We start from the raw sequence: 24,682 nt of genomic DNA, 5'->3' as shown, positions 1-24,682 counted from the left end.
CTCTCTTCATCAGTCTATTTCTAAAGGATTCTTCTTGTTAGAAATTGCTTCTCAGATCTGGGTTGTTTCCAAGGAAACCTATGGACAAATAGGGAATGATGCTCAGGTATTTGATCTTCGCAAGAAAGTTCGTATCACTACTCAACAAGAACTCTCTTTGTCCAAGTACTATGCTGAATTGTCTAGTTTGTGATATGAGCTTGACCACTAAGACATTATTGCCTATACTAAACATGTGGATAAAATAAGGGTTTATTATTTCTTGGCTGGTTTGAATGTTGAGTGTGATAAGATTCGTGTCCAGGTACTTAGCATATCTCCTTTCCCTACTTTGGAACAATCCTTTGCTCTGGTTTATATGGAGGAGTGTCGTCATAACTCTATGCTTCATCCTCCTACTATTGAAAAATTAAACCTATAGACTGGTTCCACTACTACTTCTGAGGGAGCAACCCGTACTAGTGACTTAACGAGCCATATTATACCAAGGCAACATGTTGGAAGCTTCATGGAAAACCAACTGATTTTGAAGCTAAGCGTGCTCGTGGTTGATCCAAAACCAAGGCTAATAAGGCTGGAATTGTTGAAACACCATCTACAACTAATAATGGTCTCTCCCAGGAGGAACTCCAGCCTTTTAGGCGCATGCTCAAGGCTTCTAATTCATCAGCTTCTGCCAAGCCCCTTCAGGTTCCAACTTTGCTCATTCAGGTATCTTCTTTGGTCACTATGCATCAGTAGTCTCTAGTCCTTAGATTATTGACTCCGTTGCCACTGATTATATGACCAGTTCTTCTAGCCTATTTCACTAGTATTCACCCACCTCAGGCAGAGAGGAAGTTAGGGTCGCAAATGGCACCCTATCCTCTATCTCTGAAAAGGGTTCTATTTAATGTTCTACATCTATTATATTAAATTCAGTTTTACATATCCCTAATTTTACTACTATCCTGTTATCATTAATAGCCTTATTGGGGACTTAAACTGTAAAGTAACCTTTTTACTTTCCTACTGCATTTTCTGGGATTTGGCAACAGGGAAGACAATTGGATGTGGTAAGGTGTAGGGTGGTCTCTATTTGCTTAATTATGGTTGTTCCCCTACAGCTGCAGTATCTTCTACCTCTCATCAGCTACCCTCTATCTCAGATCTACAACAATGGCACTATCGTTTAAGACACCCTCCATTTGGGACATTATCTCTTTATTTTCACAATTAGTTAAACAATGGAATATAGATAAATTTTTGTGTGAAGCTTGTACTATGGCTGAACAAACTTGTTCCAGTTATTTTTCATTAAATAAAGAAGTTCTTCAAATTTCTATTTGGTTTATTCTGATGTATGGGTTTCGTCTCGCTGAACATCTATTTTTGGAAAATGTTGGTTTCTATCTTTCATTGATTGTCACTCTCGAACAACAGAGTTTTATATTATGCATCACAAAAGTGAGGTGCTCAGTTGTTTTCGGTGTTTCCATAAGATGATTCAAATATAGTTCAATGCTACTTTGAATATTCTTCGTAGTGATAATGGCACCGAGTATATGGAGGGCCAGTTTTAGAATACCTTGCTGATCATGAAATTCTACATTGGACTATCTGCATTGGTACTCTAGCTTAGAATGGAGTGGCAGAACGTAAGAACAAGCACTTCTTGGACATTGCCCGCGCAATGATGTTTGCCAGACAGGTGCCCTCTCAGTACTAGAGTGATGCTGTCCTTGTTAGAGATATTAATTATGTTTCACTAAGGGTAGTTTAGTAATTTGTCAAGTTATGTTTTATTTTTTTCTTTTCCTCATATATGTAATTTCTCTCCTTAGGGAGGTATGTGTAATATCTTGTAAATATGGTAGTGAAGTAATATATTGGTTTTAGTGAGATCTTACAATACATTATTCCACCATACAAACGATTCTCTTCTTCTCCCTCTTCTACTTCTCCATCTTCTTCCTCATCCCTCATCTCATTGTTCTCCTCTCATTCTCATATTCTAACTTGGTATCCGAGGACAACATCTTAGTTTGAGAGTTGGATTATAAGTTCCCTCTTTTTCTTTCTTTGGAACCCTAAGTTACAAAGGGGTTCCAAGGAAGAGATCATTATGTGAAAATACTTGAAGAATTTATGAGATGAGCTTGAAAGAAGGTCAAAGCAAACCCTGGAGGAGTTTTTTTAGAAGGATTGAAGGCACTAATGACTACCGCCAACTTCCCTTTGAGAACCCTCTTTTTCTCTCATCCTGCCATCATTTGGGATGGTGCGTACCTCATTTGAATCGCCCAAGGCCCATTTACATGGACCTTAGGCTCTCGGTCCTAAGGGAAGAGAGGTGTGAGCTCATAAGTCACAACCTCTTCTATTCCCAGATTTCAGGTACTGCCTCCCCTGTTTTTGTCCTCGTTAGCTTCTAAAATCTATTTTATGGTGGATTTCTGCTATGCTGGATTGTGAGATGTATTTTTTGGGTATGGAGTGTCAAGACCTGTCTTGCTTCTCCTAAAGCATGCCTTGATCTGGTTTCCCTTTGGCATAGTGTTTCTTCTCTTTGTGGGGTTGATCTTTGAGTATCTAGGAAGGAATTTTTGGGTAGAGTGTGTACTCCCCATTGTGTTTGGAACTCCTCATCCACATTATGTCTGAAGATAGTAGAGTAGTGCTCCTCTTACACCTATGGTTTTTGATAACCCACATACTCAAATCTTTATTGTAAAGTTGGACAATACCAACTATTTGGATTAGGCTCATTCTGTAAAGCTTTCCTTGCGGAGTAGGGGAAAGCTAGGGTATGTAATAGGTACCAATAAGGCTCCTAACCCGAGTGACCCGATATATCCAAAGTGGGAGACTGAAAACTCCGTTGTTATGACATGGCTGATTTTTTCTATGAAACCTGAGATTGGAAGAAGGTTTATGAGGAAAGAAACTGCTAAGGATATTTGGGTCAATGTTACTAAAACCTTTGACCTTGTGGGTGACTCGGCCAAAGTTTATCAATTACTTTAGAGGTTATTAGCATAAAGCAAGGGGATAAAACCATTTTTGAGTACGACAACACTGTCATTAGTCTCTAAGAGGATTATTATCACTATTACAGACCTCCAACTGTCCAATCTTGAGGATGAAGCTAAGGTTTACCAGACACTTGAGAAGGAGCGGGTTCTTATTTTGCTTGGTGGGTTGAATCCTGAGTATGAGCCGATCCGGATACAGATATTGTGTCGGTCTCCGCTTCCATCCCTTGAAGTGTGTAGCTATTTGTAGAGTGAGGAGACCAGGCGGGTGGCCATGGCACATACTCCTCCCTTTGAGCAGTCAGCTCTTACTACTAGCTCTCAGAAAGATTGGTGTGGTGGTGGCAGAGGCCAAGGCCCACCTCGTGAGGATGACAGACGCTGTGATCATTATGGGAAGTCTGGACACACCAAAGATAGATGCTGGGTTCTTCATGGTCGACCTCTTAGTATACGTTGTGGTACTAGTGGTTCTCGTGGTGGACGTAGTGGGGGAGCTAGAGCCCATAGTGTTGAGGTAGCATGCTACTATAGGTCCTGCTCCTAGCCCACAGGCAGACCACAGTTCCCTTACTAGGGAGGATATTGCAGCATTTTGTAAGGTCATCAATTGGGCGGCTCATCATCTTCTTCCCTTATAGTTCCAGATTCCTCAGCTTCCGCCTTGCAGGTTTCTTCATCTGCCCCCTCCACAACACCATCTTGGGTTATTGATTCTGGTGCTATGGATTATATGATTGGTATGTCCCATTATTATGATACGTACTCTATCTGTTCCAGTAAAGATAAGGTCAGGGTTGCCGATGGCTCCCTTTCCTCCATTTTTGGTAAAGGTAGCATTCTTATTACTTCTTCCATTTCACTTGATTCTGTTCTTCACGTTTTTGACCTTACCCGTAATCTCTTATCTGTGAGTCATTTGACAAAATCCTTAAACTGTTGTGTCACTTTTTTTCCTTCTCTTTTCTCTTTCAGGATTTGGTGATAAAGAGGATTATTGGCAGTGGGTGTGAAGAGAAAGGACTCTACCTACTTGAACCTCAATCACCTTTATTGGTTACAACTTACAACTTAGTCTTATGTGTGTGGACGTACTGATAGTAGTTCTGTGTATTTTGTGATGTTATGGCACCAACGTTTAGGACATCCATCTTTTGTTGTTATGAGGAAGCAGTTACCTCATTTATTTACCTCTTTTCCCAGTTCTCATGTCTTTCATTGTGAATCATGTATTTTTGCTAAACATTGTTGTTCTTCTCCTTATCATGGTAATAGATCTATTGTTCCTTTTTACATTGTGCACTCCAATGTTTAGGGTTCCTCTGCTACTACTTCTTTACTTGGTTTTCGTTACTTTGTTTCTTTTGTTGATGATTTTTCCCGTGCTACTTGGACTGTTCTGATGAAGCACAAGAGTGATATGTATGATGCCTTTAAAAATTTTATTATATGGTATGTACACAATTTGACACCAAAATTAAAATTGTTCGTTCTGACAAAGGGGGGGGGGAGTGTGTATGGTCTTCAAGACTATTTTTATTGACTATGGCATTATCCATCAGGTAGCTTGTGTTGACACATCCTAACAAAATGGGATAGCTAAGAGAAAAAACTGCCATTTGTTGGAGGTCAGTAGGAGTCTTCTCTTTGTCATGCATGTTTCTAAAACTTTTTTGTCTGATGCCCTCCTTACTGTTGCTTATTTGATCAACCATTTGCCAACACAACTCCTTGGCTCCAAAACTCCCTTGGACATCTTATCTCCTCAGTCTTCTTCTCTCTCTCCCCCCTAAAAGTGTTTGGGTGTATCTGCTATGTCCATATTAATAAGTCTTCTTCGACTAAACCAGACCCCAAGACACTTATATGTATCTTTTTTGGCTACTCCTCCACTACCAAGGGATACAAGTGCTATCATCCTTCTTCCAGACGAAGGATTCTCTCTAAAGATGTCACCTTCCATAAGTCTGCACCTTTTTTTGCATCTCTTTAGCATTTCTTTAGCATCCTTTTTAGGGGGAGCATAATGGAGGTGAAAAGGCTACTGATAAAGTTCCTTTTCTTTCTCTATTTCTCTCCTTTTATGTTTGACATTGGGAAACACAAAGAGGTGGATATTACTGATGTTGGTGATCATTCCAAAGTTGGTTCAGGCTCAGGTAATGAAAAGATGACCATTATTTATACAAGGCGGAACAAGAAGACCTGCCAAGTGTCCTCTTAGAATCCAACTCCAAAGATCCACCCTTCTTAGTCAGGTAATATCATTCCTTCCTCATCAGAGTTAGATCTTCCTATTGCTATTAGGAAGGGAAAGAGAGTTTGTACTAATCCTATAGTCCAATTTGTTTCTCTGATTCTCTCTCCCTTACAGGTGTTTTATTTACTATTGCTCTCTCATCTGCTTTTATTCCCAAGAATCTTTTTGAAGCTATGCTTGATCCTAAGTGGAAGCAAGCCATGACTGAGGAAATGATGACCCTGGGAAAAAATTATACCTGGGAATTGGTTGACCTTCCAAGGGGGAGAACTCCAGTTGGATGCAGGTGGGTCCACACAATCAAATACCGATTAGATGGTACAATTAAGAGGTATAAAGCAAGGCTGGTGGCAAAAGGATACAATTAAGTGTATGGGATTGACTATCAGGAGACATTTTCTCCTGTGGCTAAGCATAACACCATATAGGTCCTTTTATCTCTGGTAGCGAATAAGGATTGGCCATTGTATCAATTGGATGTGAAGAATGCATTTCTACATGGCGAATTAGAGGAAGAGGTGTATATGCAAACTCCTCCTGGCTTCAAGTTCCCTTTTGTTATAGGAAAGGTGTGCCTTCTCAAGAAGGCTCTATATGGCCTTAAACAATCTCCAAAGGCCTGGTTTAAAAGGTTCCGACAGGCCATTTTGAAGAATGGTTATTATCAGAGTCAGGCTGACCACACTCTATTCACTAAGCATGGTAATGGCACCATTACAGCTCTAATTGTCTATGTTGATGACATTGTGGTAACTGGAGATGACAGAGTTGAGGTAGCCAATCCGAAGAACTACTTAGCCTAATAATTTGAGATTAAGGATCCAGGACTCTTAAAATATTTCCTAGGGATTGAAGTGTTTGGATCTAAGAAGGGCATAAATATATGCCAAAGGAAGTTTGTTCTAGACCTATTGAAAGAAACAGGAATGTTTGGCTGCAAACCTTCAAGTTCTCCTATTGAGCATAATCATAAGCTGGGGGAAGATGCTGGCCCTTCTCTTGTTGATGCAGAGAAATATCAAAGGCTGGTTGGGAAGCTTATCTCTTTGTCCTTGACTCATCCAGACATTACTTATGTAGTGAGGGTGGTGAGTCTGTTTATGCATGCTCCCAAGAGTGGGCACTTGGATGCGGTTTACCGCATTCTTTGGTACTTGAAATTCTCTCCAGGATAAGGACTACTTTTTGCCAAGCATAACCACATGAGGATAGAAGGCTTCATTGATGTAGATTGGGCTGGCTTAGTCTCTGATAGGAGATCTACATCAGGCTATTGCACATTTGTAGGTAGAAACCTAGTTACATGGTGGAGCAAGAAACAATCTGTGGTGGCTTGGTCTAGTGTAGTGGCAGAATTTAGAGCCATAGCTCATGGAGTGTGTGAGCTTCTCTTGTTGAGAAGGCTGGTCTAAGAGTTGGGATTTGATATTAAGGCATCCATGAGGCTTTATTGTGACAATAAGGTTGCCATCAGTATGGCCCCACAACCCTATGCAATATAACAGAACAAAGCACATAGAGGTGGATAGACACTTTACTAAAGAGAAGATTGACACTGGTTACATATGCACACCTTTTGTGAGGACTAGAGATCAACTGGCTGATATCTTCACAAAGGATCTTCTTCATCATCAGTTCAGTTCTATGCTGTCCAAGCTGGGAATGCATGATATTTATTCTCCAGCTTGAGGGTGAGTGTTAGAGATATTAGTTATGTTTCACTAAGGGTAGTGTCGTAATTTGTCATGTTATATTTTAACTTTTCCTTTTCCTCCTTGGGGAGGTATATGTGATTTCCCTCCTTAAGGAGGTGTGTGTAATATATTGTAAATATGTTTGTGAGGTTTTACTCGCAACACATTATTCCAACATACAATCGATTCTCTTCTTCTCCCTCTTCTACTTCTCCATCTTCTTCCTCATCCCTCATCTTTCATTGTTCTTCTCTCATTCTCATATTCTAACTGTCCTCACTGCTGCCTACTTGATCAACCACATGCCTACACGAGTCCTTGATTCCCAGACCCCTGTTGATGTTCTATAAGGGGTTTCATACTTTCTGGTTTCCTCCGAAGACTTTTTGGATGTACTTGCTATGCTAGAGATCATCACTCACCAGGGAAATTGGAACCTCATAGCATTAAGTGTATCTTTTGGGGTTATTCTCCTATAAGAAAGGATACAAATGTCACCATGGATGTTGTGTTTCATGAATCTGTTGGCTATTACTCTCCACCTCTTTAGGGGGAGTATGGTATTGATAGTGAATAAGTGACTCCGGATTTGCTGAATCTGCTTTCTCCACTAGTGTATCCACCATCCTCCTTTGAAGATCTTCATGTTCTGAAAGTGAGTGAAGGGATAGAGATTGATGTTCCAGCTCATGGGGAGACAGAGACCATTGTTCCAGCTCAGGGGGAGATGACTCCTGTTCAGTGTACTATTGGAGGATTTCAGAGGAAGATTGATAATTTGACTCTTCAGGTGTATCGTAAAGGTCACATAAGAAATAAGCAACTTCAAACCACTGCCACTACAACACCTTTGCACATCCCCTTGCTTGCTCTGGATCCATAGCCTACTGAGCCTAACACGTTATTAGGTACTCCTTCTGACCAACCTGTTGCTCTTGGAAAATGTATTAGGAATTGTACTCAACACCCCATATCCCATGTTGTCTCTTATGATTCTCTTTCTCCTTCCTATCATGCATTTATGTCCTCTCTTTCTTCTGTTCCCCAGAATTGGCAAGAAGAGTTTGTAGATGGAAAATGGAAGGCAACAATGGTGGAATAAATGGAGCCTTAAAAAAGAAATACATGGGAACTTGTGAATCTTCCTCTTGGAAAGAGACTAGTTGGGTGTAAGTGGGTGTTTGTGGTAAAGCAAAAAATAGATGGCTCAATGGATATGTACAAAGCTAGGGTTCTGGCTAAAGGGTTCCCTCAGATATATGGAATTGACTACTAGGATACCTTTACACCAATTTGCCTTTTGTGTGAGTTTTTCTCTTTTGTACTGTAAATCTAGGATGGGATCTCCAACAACTTGATGTAAAGAATGCTTTCCTCCATTGAGATCTTGATGAGGAAGTGTACATGGATATTCCACTAGGATTCACCAGTGAAGGAACACAAGGCAAAGTTTGTAAATCGTAGTGTGCTCTCTATGGGTTGAAGCAGCCACCTCGAGCATGGTTTGGAAGATTTCACAAGGCAGTGACCTCTGTGGGGTATAAGCAGAGTCATGCTGACTGCTAATTGTTCATAAAAAGGTCTAGTGATAAAGTTACTATGCTCATTTTCTATGTGGATGATATCGTGGTAACAAGAAATGATAGTGTTAAGATTGGTCATTTCAAGGGCTTTCTTGGTCGAGAGTTTGAGATGAAGGACCTTGGAAGGCTGAGGTATTTTCTTGGGATTGAAGTTGCTCGGTCTTTTAAAGGCATCTTTCTTTCTCAGAGGAAGTACATCCTTGATCTATTGTCTGAGATTGGATTGTTGGGTTGTCATCCTTCTGATACTCCTACGGAAGTTGGTACCTGACTCAAAGAAAAGGAGGGTGAACCGGTTGACAAAGGTTGTTACCAACGGTTGGTAAGAAAACTGATTTATCTCTGCCATACACAACCTGATACTGTAATGGCCATTACCTTGGTGAGTTAGTTTATGCATGATCCCTATTCCTCTCACATAGAGGCAATTTTGCGTATCTTGAGATACTTAAAGTCAGCTTCAGGAAATGGGATCCTTTTATCTCCTCATGATCATCTTAGAGTTAGCCTATACAAATGCTGCTTGGGCTATTTCACCTGACAGAAAATCCATCTCAGGTTATTGTACCTCGTGGGTGGGAATCTTGTCACTTGGCCCAACAAGAAGCAAAATATAGTGGCTAGATCCAGTGCTGAAGTAGAGTTTCGTGCTATGGCACAGGGGATTTGTAAGTTGCTGTGGTTACTCACACTATTGGATGATGTTGGTGTACCTATTCGCGTTATAATGATGCTCTACTGTGGAAACAAGGATGCTATTAGTATCACTCATAATCCAGTACAACATGACCGTACCAAACATGTGGAGATCGACAGACACTTCATCAAAGAAAAGTTGGATGCTGGTTTGATTTGTGTTCCCTTTGTGAAGTCTGGTGATTAGTTAGCTGATGTGTTCACTAAGGGGTTAGTCAAGAAGGTGTTTTGTCCTTGTTTAGTCAAGTTGGGCATGTGTGATATCTATGCACCAACTTAAGGGGGAGTGTTAGAATATGTAATTAGGTGCCACAAGGGCACATTGGCTTTCCCCCCCTCTGCCAACCCTATTTAATAAGGGTTTACTGAAGGGGTGGCATACTTGTAATTTTGACTCTTCTTTGCTTATTATAAATTAGGGCTTCTGTGGTCACTCGGATTATTCAAGCATTCTACCCTATTCATGCTGTTAACACTGGTGATACTTATAAGTCTGAAATTGTGGCTGCTAATAATTGGATGGCGAATGATTCCTTTGTGATGTCATTTTTACTAGACTCTATGGAACCCACAGTCAGCCCTAGTTTTGTTTTAAACTCAGCCAAGGACTTGTGGGATGCTGTTAAGCATACCTATGTCCAATCAAACAACTATGCTCAGATTTATGAGTTGCATAGACAAGTTTGGGAAACTGCACAGAAGTAGCTATCACTCCCTGCGTACTACTCTGCCCTTAGCAACCTATAGCAACAATTGGAATTCTACCATCATATTGCCATGGCTTGTATTGCCGATTTTAGTACCTGCCAGAAAGAGCATAAGATGGATCGAGTTTATGACTTCTTTCCAAGTTTGAACCCGAAATATGATCAAATCCGTATTCAAGTACTCTAAAGTGACAAGTTTCCCACCTTACTTGAAGCATATAATGTCACACCCCGTTCTCGCTGAACCAGGCCAGTGACCGGGTTAACACCGGTTAACCCAAACCTACCAGGATCATCTGATACTGTATTCCACCACAACATACACACAACTAATAAAATCTTATCAGATCAGCGGAAGACTAGGTTTACCTGTGAATATTCCCATAATACTTGATACCCGAATTGTGATACAATAGTTATATACATGTGGGCCCGAAGGCATGATATTTACACAAAAAAAAATACAATTCATATATCAAGTAGGTAAAGGAAACCATCAAAATAATCAGAGTACATAGCTCAGCTCGGTATCAAGACTAGAGCTCAGCTCGGCATCAAGGTTTGAGCCCAGCTCGGCATCACATGGTAGAGCTCAGCTCGGCCTCAAAAGTGGAGCTCAGCTCGGCGTCAGAACTGCGGTCCCGCAGCACAGCTCTCGCACGAGCAGTCAGTGCCGTGCTCTAACTCCTCAGGGGCCCACCAGTCCTCTTCGGGGAACTCGACTGTGGGACCCACCACGTGCTCTTCAGATGTATGACCTGCAAAATCATCTAAAAAGGGGTGCACACGTGGGATGAGCTCACTAGCTCAGCAAGTGGAAAGATGGACCACACAGCAGTCCACACAGCAAAACACATCATATGCACTACATGCAATGCAATACATTTTAATTCACATCCACCTAAGCAACATTGCCAAGTCTTCAGTTTAGTGCTACTACAGCCACAGTGCGCGTATACTCCGGGTACGAGCCGCGAACTCCATCCCGCGATACGCCCATAGGGCTGTCAGAGAAGGCCCACCGTGAGTACTCGAAAAAGTAAAAACATGCCGACCACCGGCTCTCAACAGAAATGTAAATGACTGAAATTAAAGGTGCTGACTCCAGCAATTTAAAAGCAATACGATTGGCCCTCTTGAATGTACCACCGGGGTTGCCGACTGTCCTAATGACCCACCGGGCGTTATGTCTAACCGCCACAGTGACCCGACAACCGCGACCACTGCTTCCCCCCAAATGGTAACCCAACACCTCAACCCCCGTTGGGAAGGGTCGTAGCACGGGAAGGTGAAATCCTAAACCGCATGCTCCTATATGACAATAGTACGATTGCATAGTGCCACCGCGTCCCATACCACGGGCCACCAATGCACTCGTTTCCAAGCCGACTACGGCATCTAGTCTATCAATGCATCATGCACAATGATGTCAACATTCAGTCACATAAGCATCTCATCACTTGGCATTTAGAAAGTAAACATAGCACACATGCATAACAATGTGAGGATGACTAATCTACATAGCATATTCATGATGGCATGACTAGACTAGATACAATTAAATGAATTCCAAACAACACCTTGAAATAAGGCCAAACATCCTCTCCCCACTTACCTGTAGTGTACAAGGATTTCCGTTCGGTACGGGAGACATCCGGTGCGAAACGTGTAGGATTTGGTGAACCTAACATGATTGAGCGGGGTTAGTACTTCAACATTTTGGAATCAAAATTTACGAGATCCGATGTCAAAATCATGTTTAGAACGTTAAAAGAAGGTCGCACGTCCGATTTGGGTCCAATCGGACGTAAGAATCACATTCGGGCCTCACAGGTGGGTCAGACAGGTGGGTTGTCTGGCCCACCGATTTGGCCCACCGGTTTGGACCGACGGGTAGGCTGGCCTGCCGGTTAGCCCGCTGGTCTGGCCCACCAGTTGTGCCTGAAGGCCCTGCCCTCTCAGGCGGGTGCCCACAGGGGGGCCAGATGGCCCACCGGTTTGGCCCACCGGTCTTGGCGGGAAAACTACTGTTTCTTCCCAACTTCCTCCATTCTTTGGGGATTCAAATGGGGCTTTTCCCAACCCATTCTTCACACTTTCAATGTCTTATAGGATGGTTCTAACCTAGATCTAGGTTAGATTCAAGTGATTGGAAACCATCTTACCTTCTTTGCTCAAGAACACCTTCAAACCCTCAAAATCACTTCAAACCCACAATGGTTCTCCAACCTTATCAATACCTCTTCAAATCCTTCAAGATCAACACATAAATCATCTATTAAACCTTAGATTCATCATTTCAAAGGGGATTTACAAGATCTCAAGAAACCATACTCGAATCATGGGTTTATGCTTGGGTATGGTGAATGTTTAAGGAACCCAACTTTGCTTACCTCCAAATGTAGATCTAGAGTTGAAGATCACTCTTCCGGCATCAAAATGGGAAGATTAAGCTTTGGCGCCGCTGAAATCCTTCTCTTCTTCCTCTTCCTTCTCTTCTCTTCTTCTTTCCTTTCCTTTCTCTCTCCTCTTTACTATCCTCACCAACGTACAAGTGTCATAAATGAAAAGAAAAGAAAATCATAAATGCTATATAGATACTTCCTAAATAACTAAATAGTCCACATGGATAGGTCACTCAGGTGGGTGGGTGCGCCCACCTGTCCGCCCACCTGAGGGCCAAAACTTGGGATTTTGACAGAGTTCGGGCCTCGGCCCGAACCCCACCCCTGGTAAACGATGTAGTATACGTATATACCTTAATATACGGCTACAATACCTGCTTTATCCGTACATGGCCTTATGGTAGGTGCATGTACACGGCTTGGGTACTCCCGTCTCTTCTGGCACTGGCTCGGACTTGTCGGGCCAGTCGGTGTTTAAGGTCACCCTTGCCATCATAGTCCATAAGGAGCCCGCTCTAACTCTCTCCGGTTCAGGTCCTGCATAGTTAAATCGGGTCAACCGTGTAATCAGACCGGGTTTAAGAAGTAGAGTATTACAGCGGGTCCCACAGTTAAGTTCCCTGAAGAGGACTGGTGGGCCCCTGAGCAGTTAGAGCACGGCACCGATTGCTCGTGCAAGAGTTGTGCTGTGGGACCGTAGTTCTGATACCGAGCTGAGCTCCACTTTTGATGCCGAGCTGAGCTCTACCTTGTGATGTCAAGCTGGGCTCAACCTTTGATACCGAGCTGAGCTCTAGGCTTTGACACCGAGCCGAGCTGTATACTCTGATTTTTGATGATTTCTTTTATGTACTTGATATGTGAATTGTACTCTTATTGTGTAAATATCACGCCTTCGAGCCCACATGTATTTAACTATTGTATCACAATTCGGGTATCAAGTTTTATGGGAATATTCACAGGTAAACCAAGTCTTCTGCTGAACTGATGAGCTCTTTCTTAGTTGTGTGTATGCTGTGGTGGAATACTGTATTAGATGATCCTGACAGGTTTGGGTTAACCGGTGTTAACATGGTCACTAGCCCGATTCTGTGTGAACGAGGTGTGACATTAATGGTCAGCGTTTGAAACTGTTCTTCGAGTTTCCTAATACTAGTAGTGAAGAGGTCATGGATCTCCATGAACCTCTTTACACTGATGACTAACTTTTAATCAGGTATGACCCCCTTGCATTGTCTTTGCTTTTAATTCTTTCCATGCATTGAGGACATTGCATGAGTTAAGTGTGGGGGAGGGAAACCAGTTTTTTTTTTTCACTTTGTTTTATTTGTTTTTATTTTTGTTTTTGTCCTACTTTGGCTTTTGGCTAATGATCATACCATTCGGTTGCTTGATGTATGAAAATAAAAGTTTTGACTAAGGTTCCCATTTTGAACGTATAAAAACCCTGTTGAGAAGAAAGAAACAAGCTTGTGTCTTGAGATGGGACTTTCTTTTGAAAAATAAGAGACCCCTGTTTTATGGTGATGGACCATATGTAAGTCTGTGGGTTCCTTGTACTTTTGATTTGGAGTTGAGACCTTCTTTTTAATTTGGCATGGGTTGACAAATGCACAATTTTAAATGAAATATGAAATGTGGTATAAAGAAGAATAAGAGTTGATTCCCTTGGAACTGGACAAGGCATTGCGCCTCAGGAAGCGTGGTGTCTTGATCGAAATTCCTTAGGAGAAAACTTCTGAAGGAACTCTAGCATCACTGTCTTTGTGGGCATATGCAAAAAGTGAAGCTACATAGTAACTTGGGTGTCTGGTGTTTGCTCCACCATGTCATTCAAGCCAAAAGTAGTGGAGTAGAATAGAGTTTATTAGTGAAAAAAAAAGGAGAAAAAAATGTGCAAATGTCATTATTGCTTGGTAACATGTTTGGTCAAAAACACTCCAACGCCTTAGTCATTGATTCCCTATTTCTTCACAAGTGGTTTTGCCTTAAGATAAAGATATTTTGGAAGAGACGAGGTGAGTTCCAAATTAAGAAATATGCTAGTGCCTAGAATTGATAAAGGGTAATAAAAGTTCAAGTGTGGGGGTCCCTTGTAAGAGAAATTATCTTTGCTCTGGATCGGTATGAGCCTTACCTTTAGCCAAGGTTGGGATTTCTTTATCCTAAATTTTGGGTGTATATTCACTACAAACACCCACGAGACACAACTCGTCCACTAGGGTAACTTAGGGGTTTAAAGGCTTGTTGCACATGCTAAGTGCAACCGTGATTCCTACGAAAGTGAATTAGTGTTTGAGATTTAAAATGTAACCGCAAGCGTACGGATCAGTGTAGCTACGGGTCGAACACAGGGAGAGCAACCACTTTATTTTTTATTTCTTTTAATAATGCGAAAGTGAACCGATTAATGGTTGTGATCTAATTCTAATTACCGTCCTAAACATAAGTATCTAAAATAACGTCCTAACCATTCGTCATCTAAGAATTTAAAGACGCAAGCCACGCAATTAAAATTAAATAAATAAATAACTAAAAATAAACAACCCACGCAATTAAAAAAATAAATAAATAAATAAAGGAAAAAAATGCTGAAATAAAAATAAAGTAAAAGAAATGGGATAAAGCTAGAGAGCGACTCACAAGTAGGTTTCTCTACTTAGCCCGAGGGATGCATCATAATATGAGCTTCCCTACTTGACCAGAGAGTCACTCTTACAAGGGTTACTCTACTTGACTTTAGGAAAAGGGAAACAATTAAAATAAAAATAAAAAATTGATGGTTCTATGGCTAGGAGGGGCAAAGCCAACACATACACTAGCCATGAACCTTAGGGGAGAGGGATAGCAATAATGTAACGACTGAAAATAAAAAATCCTAAATTAAGAAAGAAAGGGTAGTCAGAAGAGGGAATGAGAGGGGGGAGAGAAGACTACTGAAGGAGCCTACTTACTTGAATCAATGCTTGAACTTGAAAAAAAATTGCTCCACGGCTCGTGATCTTGTCACCTAGATCTAAGCCTAGAACTATAACTTAAAAAATTACAACTCAATTGCATAAATCATAAACATAAAAAGAACTGAATAAAAATAAAAGAGTGCTTGCATTAATTGATATAAAAAAAACTATTACAAAAGTGATTAAAGCAAAAATAGAGAAGAACTAGAACTAAAAGAGAGAGCAAGAGAAAGAGAGAGCAACTAAAAAAAACTAGAAGAAGAATGAATTGTGTCTCCTCCTCTTACATGAGTTGTATTTATAGGGAAGGGAGAGGTAGGGTAACAATTTTCTCTTTCCTAAAAGAGAGAAACCCACAATTGATTGTGAGATCTTTTGAGTCCAAAAGTGCTAAGATGGAGGAGAGAGAAGAGAGAAATAAATTTTGAGAAATTTCCTAAAATTTTTTGCTTATTTTCTTTCCTTTTTTTTTTCTAATTTATTTTTCTTCTTTTTTTCTCTCTCCTAGGGACGATTTTTTTTCTTCCTTTGTGTGATTTGGACAATCTTTGGTGATGATGTGGAGGAGAGATAAGATTTGGACAATTTTTGGTTCTCCCCTTTTTTTCTCTTTCCTTTTTTTTTCTTCTCTTCTTGCTTCCACGATTTTGCTTTCCTTTTTTTCTTTTTTTCTTTTTTTCTTTTTCTTCTCTTCTTGCTTCCACGATTTTGCTTGCTTCTAATTTGATGTGAAAATCCCCTCCATGCCCTTAGTGCTTTAAGTGAGTGAAAAGCAGGAAATCTTCAACAAATTCTCTCAAAAAAAACAACCATGAGATTCGAACTTGAGACCTCTTGGTGAGCAAGGGAATTTTGTACACCATAGCTCACCAACTAAGCTAGGTAGTTGTTGTTACCAAAAACAAATCTTTAATCACTTAAGGATGTGGTCCATCGATCCTTGTTGGCATTTGGAGTATTCCTTGTACCTCTGGGACAATTGTAAACGGGCTAATTCTGCATCTCGGTTCAGTTCTGATCCATTATTCTTTTTCTGACCCGAAAAAGAATAATCATTTGTATGGGTGACCAAACGAATGTGTACTTTTAATTGAACACGTCCATCTTGCTCAAAATTTCGTCCTCTTCGCAACCATGGAAAGAAATAGGACCTCTTTACGTGTAAAATTGAAGATATAGCGCCCGATAATCCTTAAGGCCTTGAAAATATAAAACCTGCAAAAAGAGAGTAAAACCCAAGGTAGCTCCATTCTAAATATGTAAAATGCATGTTTTACTACCCTAGATTTCACATCTAAATGTGCTCATCAGAATTCCCCCACACTTAGACTTTGCTAGTCCTCGAGCAAAACAAAAAGAAAAAGAATAAAAACAAAAAAAACCTAACTCACTTTCGTAGGAATCACGGTTGCAGTTAGCATGTGCAACAAGCCTTTAAACCCCTAGGTCACCCCTAGTGGACGAGTTGTGTCTCGTGGGTGTTTGCAGTGAATATACACCCAAAATTCAGAATAAACAAATCTCAACTTTGGCTAAAGGTAAGGCCCATACCAATCCGGAGCAAAGATAATTTCTCTTACAAGGGACCCCCACACTTGAACTTTTATTACCCTTTATCAATTCCAGGCACTAGCATATTTCTTAATTTGGAACTCACCTCGTCTCTTCCAAAACATCCTTATCTTAAGGCAAAACCACTTGTGAAGAAATAGGGAACCAATGACTAAGGCGTTGGAGTGTTTTTGACCAAACATGTTACCAAGCAATAATGACATTTGCACATTTTTTTCCTTTTTTTTTCACTAATAAACTCTATTCTACTCCACTACTTTTGGCCTGAATGACATGGTGGAGCAAACACCAGACACCCAAGTTACTATGTAGCTTCGCTTTTTGCATATGTCCACAAAGGCAGTGATGCTAGAGTTACTTCAGAAGTTTCCTCCCAAGGAATTTCGATCAAGACACCACGCTTCCTGAGGCGCAATGCCCTGTCTAGTTCCAAGGGAATCAACTCTTATTCTTCTTTATACCACATTTCACATTTCATTTAAAATTGTGCATTTATCAACTTATGCCAAATTAAAAAGAAGGTCTCAACTCCAAATCAAAAGTACAAGGAACCCACAGACTTACATATGGTCCATCACCATAAAACAGGGGTCTCTTATTTTTCAAAAGAAAGTCCCATCTTAAGACACATGCTTGTTTCTTTCTTCTCAACAGGGTTTTTATACGTTCAAAATGGGTACCTTAGTCAAAACTTTTATTTTCATACATCAAGCAACCGAATGGTATGATCATTAGCCAAAAGCCAAAGTAGGACTTCATCCTTAGCAAGCTCAAAAATTAAAAGAAAAACAAACAAAACAAAGTGAAAAAAGCAAAAACTGGTTTCCCTCCCCCACACTTAAGTCATACAATGTCCTCAATGCATGGAAAAAATTAAAAGCAAAGACAATGCAAGGGGGTCATACCTGATTAAAAGTTAGTCATCAGTGTAAAGAGGTTCATGGAGATCCATGACCTCTTCACTACTAGTAGTAGGAAACTCGAGGAACGGTTTCAAACGCTGACCATTAACCTTCGAAATTACCCCTGTTCCTGGATTCAAAATCTCCACAGCCCCATGGGGATATACATTATGAACAATAAATGGGCCATCCCATTGGGATCTAAGCTTACCAGGAAATATATGCAATCGAGAGTTGTACAATAAGACCTTATCACCAATTGCAAAAGATTTACGCAGAATGTGTTTATTATGGAAAGCTTTGGTCTTTTCCTTGTAAATTCTAGAACTTTCATAGGCTTCATTCCTAAGTTCCTCCAACTCAGATAGTTGGAGCCTACGGTGAATTCCCGCATCAGACAAATCAAAGTTGAGCTTCTTGATGGCCCAAAAGGCCTTATACTCCAACTCAACTGGTAAGTGACAAGCTTTCCCATACACCAAACGATAGGGAGATTGACCAAGGTCGGTCTTGAATGCAGTCCGATGGGCCCACAAGGCATCAATGAGCCTAAGGGACCAATCCTTACGGTTGGGATTAACAGTTTTCTCCAAGATTTGTTTGATCTGCCTATTAGACACCTCCACTTGGCCACTAGTTTTTGGGTGATAAGGGGTAGATAACTTATGGGTGATCCCATACTTTTTCATTAAGGCCTCAAAAGGCCGATTACAAAAATGAGTACCCCTATCACTAATTATTGCACGTGGTGCACCAAAGCGGGAAAAAATGTTCTCTTTGAGAAACTGGACCACCACTTTGTGGTCATTAGTTTTACAAGGTATGGCCTCTATCCATTTAGAAACATAATCAACGGCCAAAAGTATGTACAAATTCCCAAAGGAATTAGGGAATGGTCCCATAAAATCGATGCCCCATACATCAAAGATCTCAACTACCAAAATAGGGTTGAGGGGCATCATGTTCCTTTTATTGATACGGCCAAAAGACTGGTAGGCAGGGCAAGCCTTGCAAAAATCAAAAGCATCTCTAAAAAGAGTGGGCCAATAAAATCCGCATTGGAGAACCTTTGCGGCAGTCTTCTTAGGTCCAAAGTGTCCACCACATGCATGATCATGACAAAAAGAGAGAATGGAATGTTGCTCATGATCAGGAACACATCGTCGGATAATCTGATCTGGACATATCTTAAACAAATAAGGATCATCCCAGAAAAAGCGCTTAACTTAGGAATGAAACCTATACTTATCTTGGGTGGACCAGTGATCCGGAGTCACACCTGAAACTAAGAAGTTGACAATGTCAGCAAACCATGGTTCACTGGACATTGCAAATAATTGTTCATCTGGAAAGTTCTCGTTGACTGGAGAATCAACAATCAAGGAATTGGGAAGCCGGGATAAATGGTCTGCAACTAGGTTTTCAACTCCTTTCTTATCCCTAATTTCTAAATCAAACTCTTGCAAAAGTAAAACCCACCTAATGAGACGGGCTTTGGCATCCTTCTTCTGAACTAGGTATCTGAGGGCAGAATGATCAATATACACCACCACATGTGAGCCAACTAAATAAGACCGAAACTTTTCTAATGCAAACACAACAGCTAAAAATTCTTTTTCAGTGGTTGTATAATTGAGTTGTGCATCATTTAAGGTCCTACTAGCATAGTAAATGACAGTGGGTAACTTATTAATCCTTTGACCTAAAACTGCTCCTATGGCAAAATCTGAAGCATCACACATCAGTTCAAAAGGTTCAGTCCAAATAGGTGGTTGAACAATGGGTGCATTGGTTAACTCCTTCTTAAGTTTCTTGAAGGATTCTAGGCACTCTTTGGAAAATTTAAAAGTCTGATCTTTGACAAGTAATGAGGTGAGAGGTCGGGCTAACTGACTAAAGTTCTTAATAAACCTTCTGTAGAAGCCTGCATGCCCTAGAAAAGACCGAACATCCTTAACAGATTGAGGAGGTGGTAAATTATCAATTAAATCCACTTTGGCTCTATCTACCTTAATTCCCTCCTTGGATATTACATGGCCTAAAACAATACCAGATTTAACCATAAAATGACATTTCTCCCAATTCAAAACCAAATTCTTAGATATGCACCTTTTCAAAACTAGGGAAAGATGATGAAGACATTCAGAATAGGAATTCCCATGAATTGAAAAGTCATCCATAAATACTTCTAAGAATTTTTCGAACCATGTCAGAAAAAATGCTCATCATGCATCGTTGGAATGTAGCAGGGGCATTGCAAAGCCCAAAGGGCATACGCCTGTAAGCAAATGTTCCATATGGGCATGTAAAAGTGGTCTTATGTTGGTCCTCTAAAGCAATTGGGATTTGGTTATAGCCAGAATATCCATCAAGAAAACAATAGTATTCATGTCCAGCTAACCTCTCTAACATCTGATCAATGAATGGCAATGGGAAGTGGTCCTTCTAGGTTGCCGCATTTAACTTCCTGTGGTCAATGCACACACGCCATCCTGTTTGGACACGGGTAGGGATCAACTCATTATTGGCATTAGGAACTACAGTCACACCAGACTTCTTAGGCACTACGTGAAGTGGGCTTACCCATTGGCTGTCAGAAATAGGATAAATTATTCCATGATCCAAGCACTTTAGGATCTCTTTCTTAATGGCTTCCATCATCACTGGGTTAGCTCTTCTTTGGGGTTTCGTGGATGGTTTGGAATCCTCCATAAGATGTATATGATGTTGCACAATAGAAGGGCTTATACCCTTGATATCAGCCATGGTCCAACCTAGGGCTTCCTTATTATCTTTTAACACTTTAAGTAACTCATCTTCCTGGCTAGAAGTCAAATTTGAAGAAATTATTACAGGAAGAGTCTGGTCAGGCCCTAGGAAAGCATATCTCAAATTAGATGGCAACTCCTTAAGATCTAGCTTAGGGGGCTCAACTATGGAAGGTTTGGGAATGGAATTGGAAAGGGTCCTAAGGGCTCCACAAGTGTGTGAAGACTCAAGACTTCAGAAAAGAAATTTTCACTATCATCATCCAACTCATCCATACACTCTTGGAATTCTGAATCAAAATCAATATCAAAGTTGGTAACTAAATCATCAAAAAAATCCAGAAAATCCTCAAGCATATTGATCTCTTCTTCCATATGTGGTTGCTTGCCAATCCTAAACATGTTAAACTCAACAGTTTGGTTACCAAAAGATAATCTTAGGAAACCATTCCGGCAATTGATTAATGCATTACTGGTAGCCAAGAATGGTCTTCCTAGAATTATTGGGATCTCATCCTTGGTTGAGAAGGGCTTAGTATCTAACACAATGAAATCAACAGGAAAAATAAATTCTCCCACCTTTAGTAAGACATCCTCAACCATCCCTTTAGGAATCTTAACAGACCTATCTGCCAACTGAAGAGTAGTTCCAGTGGCTTTCAATTCTCCCAATCCTAGTTGCTTGTACACATGGTAAGGTAAAAGATTCACACTTGCGCCAAGGTCAAGTAAGGCATGCTAAATATAGGTGTTGCCTATGACACAAGATATGGTAGGGCTCCCTGGATCCTTATACTTGGCTGCTATAGGCTGAGTAATTATGAAACGAATGTTACCTGCCAAGAACGCCTTTTTGGGCACACTAGTGATACGTTTGTGAGTACACAAATCTTTCAGTACCTTTGCATAGGCGGGGATCTGGGATATGGCATCCAAAAGAGGGATGTTTACTTCTACCTTTTTGAAGACTTCTAAAATTTTGTCCATGGAAGCAGTCTTCTTTTTGTTTACCAAGCGATTAGGAAATGGGACAGGATGAACATAAGGACTGTTAGGGATTTGCCCCTGTTCAGAAGAATCATTTTTGGTTTCCTCAACCAAATCATCTTTAGTTTTAGAAAAATCTTTAGGTTCATCAGACGAACCTGGAACAAGAGGGACATTTGTGTCCTCAACTGAAGAAGAGTTAACAGGAGTAATAGATGGGGAACATTTAGGAACGCTCTGTAGGTACTCTCTACCACTCCTAAGGGCATAAATAACATTACATTGGTTAGAGGGCCCTTGTTGAGTCTGACCTTGTACTATATTCAGTGGTGCATTAGTTGGTCCTTGTGAACTAACATGCTGATGATGCCTAGGGTTAGGCTCTGGTTGACTGGATAAAGTTCCTTTCTCCCTCTCACGCATAATTGAGACAACTTGAGTGAGTTCTCTCGTAAGATTTTGATGGCTTGTCATGAGGAGGGCCATATTTTTTTTCAAGTCACTAATTCTACTTGCCTCTCCAGTGTTGGTAAACCCAGGGGGTTGCTGATAAGATGATAGGAGAGGGGCCCTAGGAAAACTCGCCTGAGGTCCTACATTTGACCTAGGAAAAGTATTTTGGAAAAAAGATTGTTGTGCAAAGGGAGGCCTTTGGGGTCCAGGTTGACCTTGATTATAGAAATTAGAAGGTCCTGCTTGGTTGCCCTGATTCCAAGAGAAATTTAGGTGATTTCTCCATCCTGGATTGTATGTGTTACTATATGGATTATTCTGGTATAAGGCATTAACACTATCATTAGAAGTGCCCCCAGAGGTGTTAGGACATTCTTCTATGACAAGTCTAGGGGACTGGCACCAAGCACAAATCTTAACCAAATTGACTGATGATGGCTCTCTAGGAACAATAGCCTCAATCCTTTTGATTAGGCTATCCAAATGGGCTTCCTTGGCTACTATCCCATCCACAAAATATCCTTTTCCTCCTAGAGTTCTTTCACTCTCTTGGGTTGATTCCCACTCACGGGTTTTGTCTGCTAAGTCAAGTAAGAATTCCCATGTCTTTCCTTCATCTGTAAAGGATGTGAATCCCTCAGGGCACATAGACTCTATCATTTGTTTATTTGGGTAATCAATACCCTCATAAATTATTTGACATAAATGCCATAGGTCTAGGCCATGGTGAGGGCATTCTTGGAGTAGATCCTTGAATCTCTCTATAAGTTTGGAAAATGACTCACTAAGCTTTTGCCTAAACTGAAGGATATCACTTCTAAGCTTATTGGTCTTGTGAGTTGGGAAAAACCTCTTAAGGAAGACAACTGTGAACTGTTCCCATGAGGTTATGGAATTTGTGGGTAACCCATACAACCACTTCTTAGCTTGGTCTTTCAATGCAAAAGTGATAAACATAAGCTTAACAGCATCATCAGAAGGCTGTTGGATCTTAATTAGAACACATACCTCTTCAAATTCCTTAGAAATAGGTATGCATCCTCAGAGGTCAACCCATGGAAGTGGGGCAACATAGTGATGTATTGAGATTTGAGTTCAAAATTATTGCCCTGGGCTTGTGGTAGAACTATGCAGGAAAGTTGGGCTGTTCTAGCAGGGTAGAACCTATCTTTCAGAGATTTAGGTGAAGGGTTTTGCTGTTGGTCTCCCATATTGAAGGGTTTTAAAGAGAGCAAACGTATAGGGTCACTACTTGTTGGATCTCTTCTTTCTAACCGATTCTTAGTATTACGTACCCACCTAACACTCATGCAACATAAAACTACCCATAACTAGAGTAAGACAAGCACAAAAGAATGGATAGCAAAACTTTTTGATGATTTTTTTGATTTTTTGATTTTTTGATTTTTGATTTTATTTATTTATTTATTTATTTTGCTTTTTGGGAGCTTACAGGCAGGGATCCGGGGTTGCTCAAGTCAATTCCTGAGGTACTGCTACAGGGCGAAACCTGTCTTTATCATACTGTGAGGCATGGCGACCTCCACTGATACAACTATTATTGCAAGTTGTTCTTCTCAGGAATTCAATAAAAGAAAAGAAAAAATATAAAACAAAGCAAACAAAGCACTCCGATTTACCAAAAGAAAGTGAAAAATAACATGGAACTGTCTCCCCGGCAACGGCGCCAAAAACTTGTTTGAGATTTAAAATGTAACCGCAAGCGTACGGATCAGTGTAGCTACGGGTCGAACACAGGGAGAGCAGCCACTTTATTTTTTATTTCTTTTAATAATGCGAAAGTGAACTAATTAATGGTTGTGATCTAATTCTAATTACCGTCCTAAAAATAACGTCCTAACCATTCGTCATCTAAGAATTTAAAGACGCAAGCCACGCAATTAAAATTAAATAAATAAATAACTGAAAATAAACAACCCACGCAATTAAAAAAAATAAATAAATAAAGGAAAAAAATGCTGAAATAAAAATAAAGTAAAAGAAAGGGGATAAAGCTAGAGAGAGACTCACAAGTAGGTTTCTCTACTTAGCCCAAGGGATGCATCATAATATGAGCTTCCCTACTTGATAAGAGAGTCACTCTTACAAGGGTTTCTCTACTTGGCTTTAGGGAAAGGGAGACAATTAAAATAAAAGCAATAAATTGATGGTTCTATGGCTAGGAGGGGCAAAGCCAACACATACACTAGCCATGAACCTTGGGGGAAAGGGATAGCAATAATGCAACGACTGAAAATAAAAATCCTAAATTAAGAAAGAAAGGGTAGTCAGAAGAGGGAATGAGAGGGGGGAGAGAAGACTACTGAAGGAGCCTACTTACTTGAATCAATGCTTGAACTTGAAAAAAAATTGCTCCACGGCTCGTGATCTTGTCACCTAGATCTAAGCCTAGAACTATAACTTAAAAAATTACAACTCAATTGCATAAATCATAAACATAAAAAGGCTGAATAAAAATAAAAGAGTGCTTGCATTAATTGACATAAAAAAAACTATTACAAAAGTGATTAAAGCAAAAATAGAGAAAAACTAGAACTAAAGAGAGAGCAAGAGAAAGAGAGAGCAACTAAAAAAAAACTAGAAGAAGAATGAATTGTCTCCCCTCCTCTAACATGAGTTGTATTTATAGGGAATGGGGAGGTAAGGTAAGAAATTTCTCT

General features: G+C 40.4%; 1 protein-coding gene and 1 non-coding gene across 2 annotated transcripts in view; both read left to right on the top strand.

The window, feature by feature from the left end:
- The window catches only part of LOC122092793 (peptidyl-prolyl cis-trans isomerase FKBP16-3, chloroplastic), a 56,687-nt gene extending 52,485 nt beyond the window's left edge, over nt 1-4,202 (top strand). The window contains exon 6 of the mRNA XM_042663088.1: nt 3,990-4,202. Within this exon, the coding sequence (XP_042519022.1) occupies nt 3,990-4,112 (123 nt within the window). The 3' untranslated portion in view covers nt 4,113-4,202. The remainder of the gene's footprint in view (nt 1-3,989) is intronic.
- Nucleotides 4,203-22,719: 18,517 nt separating this feature from the next.
- LOC122094540 lies at nt 22,720-22,826 on the top strand. The gene has a single exon (XR_006144855.1). It is a non-coding gene; the product is annotated as a small nucleolar RNA R71 (small nucleolar RNA).
- Nucleotides 22,827-24,682: the final 1,856 nt, after the last annotated feature.

This window comes from Macadamia integrifolia, chromosome 11 (genome assembly GCF_013358625.1).
Source record: "Macadamia integrifolia cultivar HAES 741 chromosome 11, SCU_Mint_v3, whole genome shotgun sequence".
In the NCBI taxonomy this organism is placed as follows: Eukaryota; Viridiplantae; Streptophyta; class Magnoliopsida; order Proteales; family Proteaceae; genus Macadamia; species Macadamia integrifolia.
This window is presented reverse-complemented; position numbering and strand designations above follow the sequence as displayed.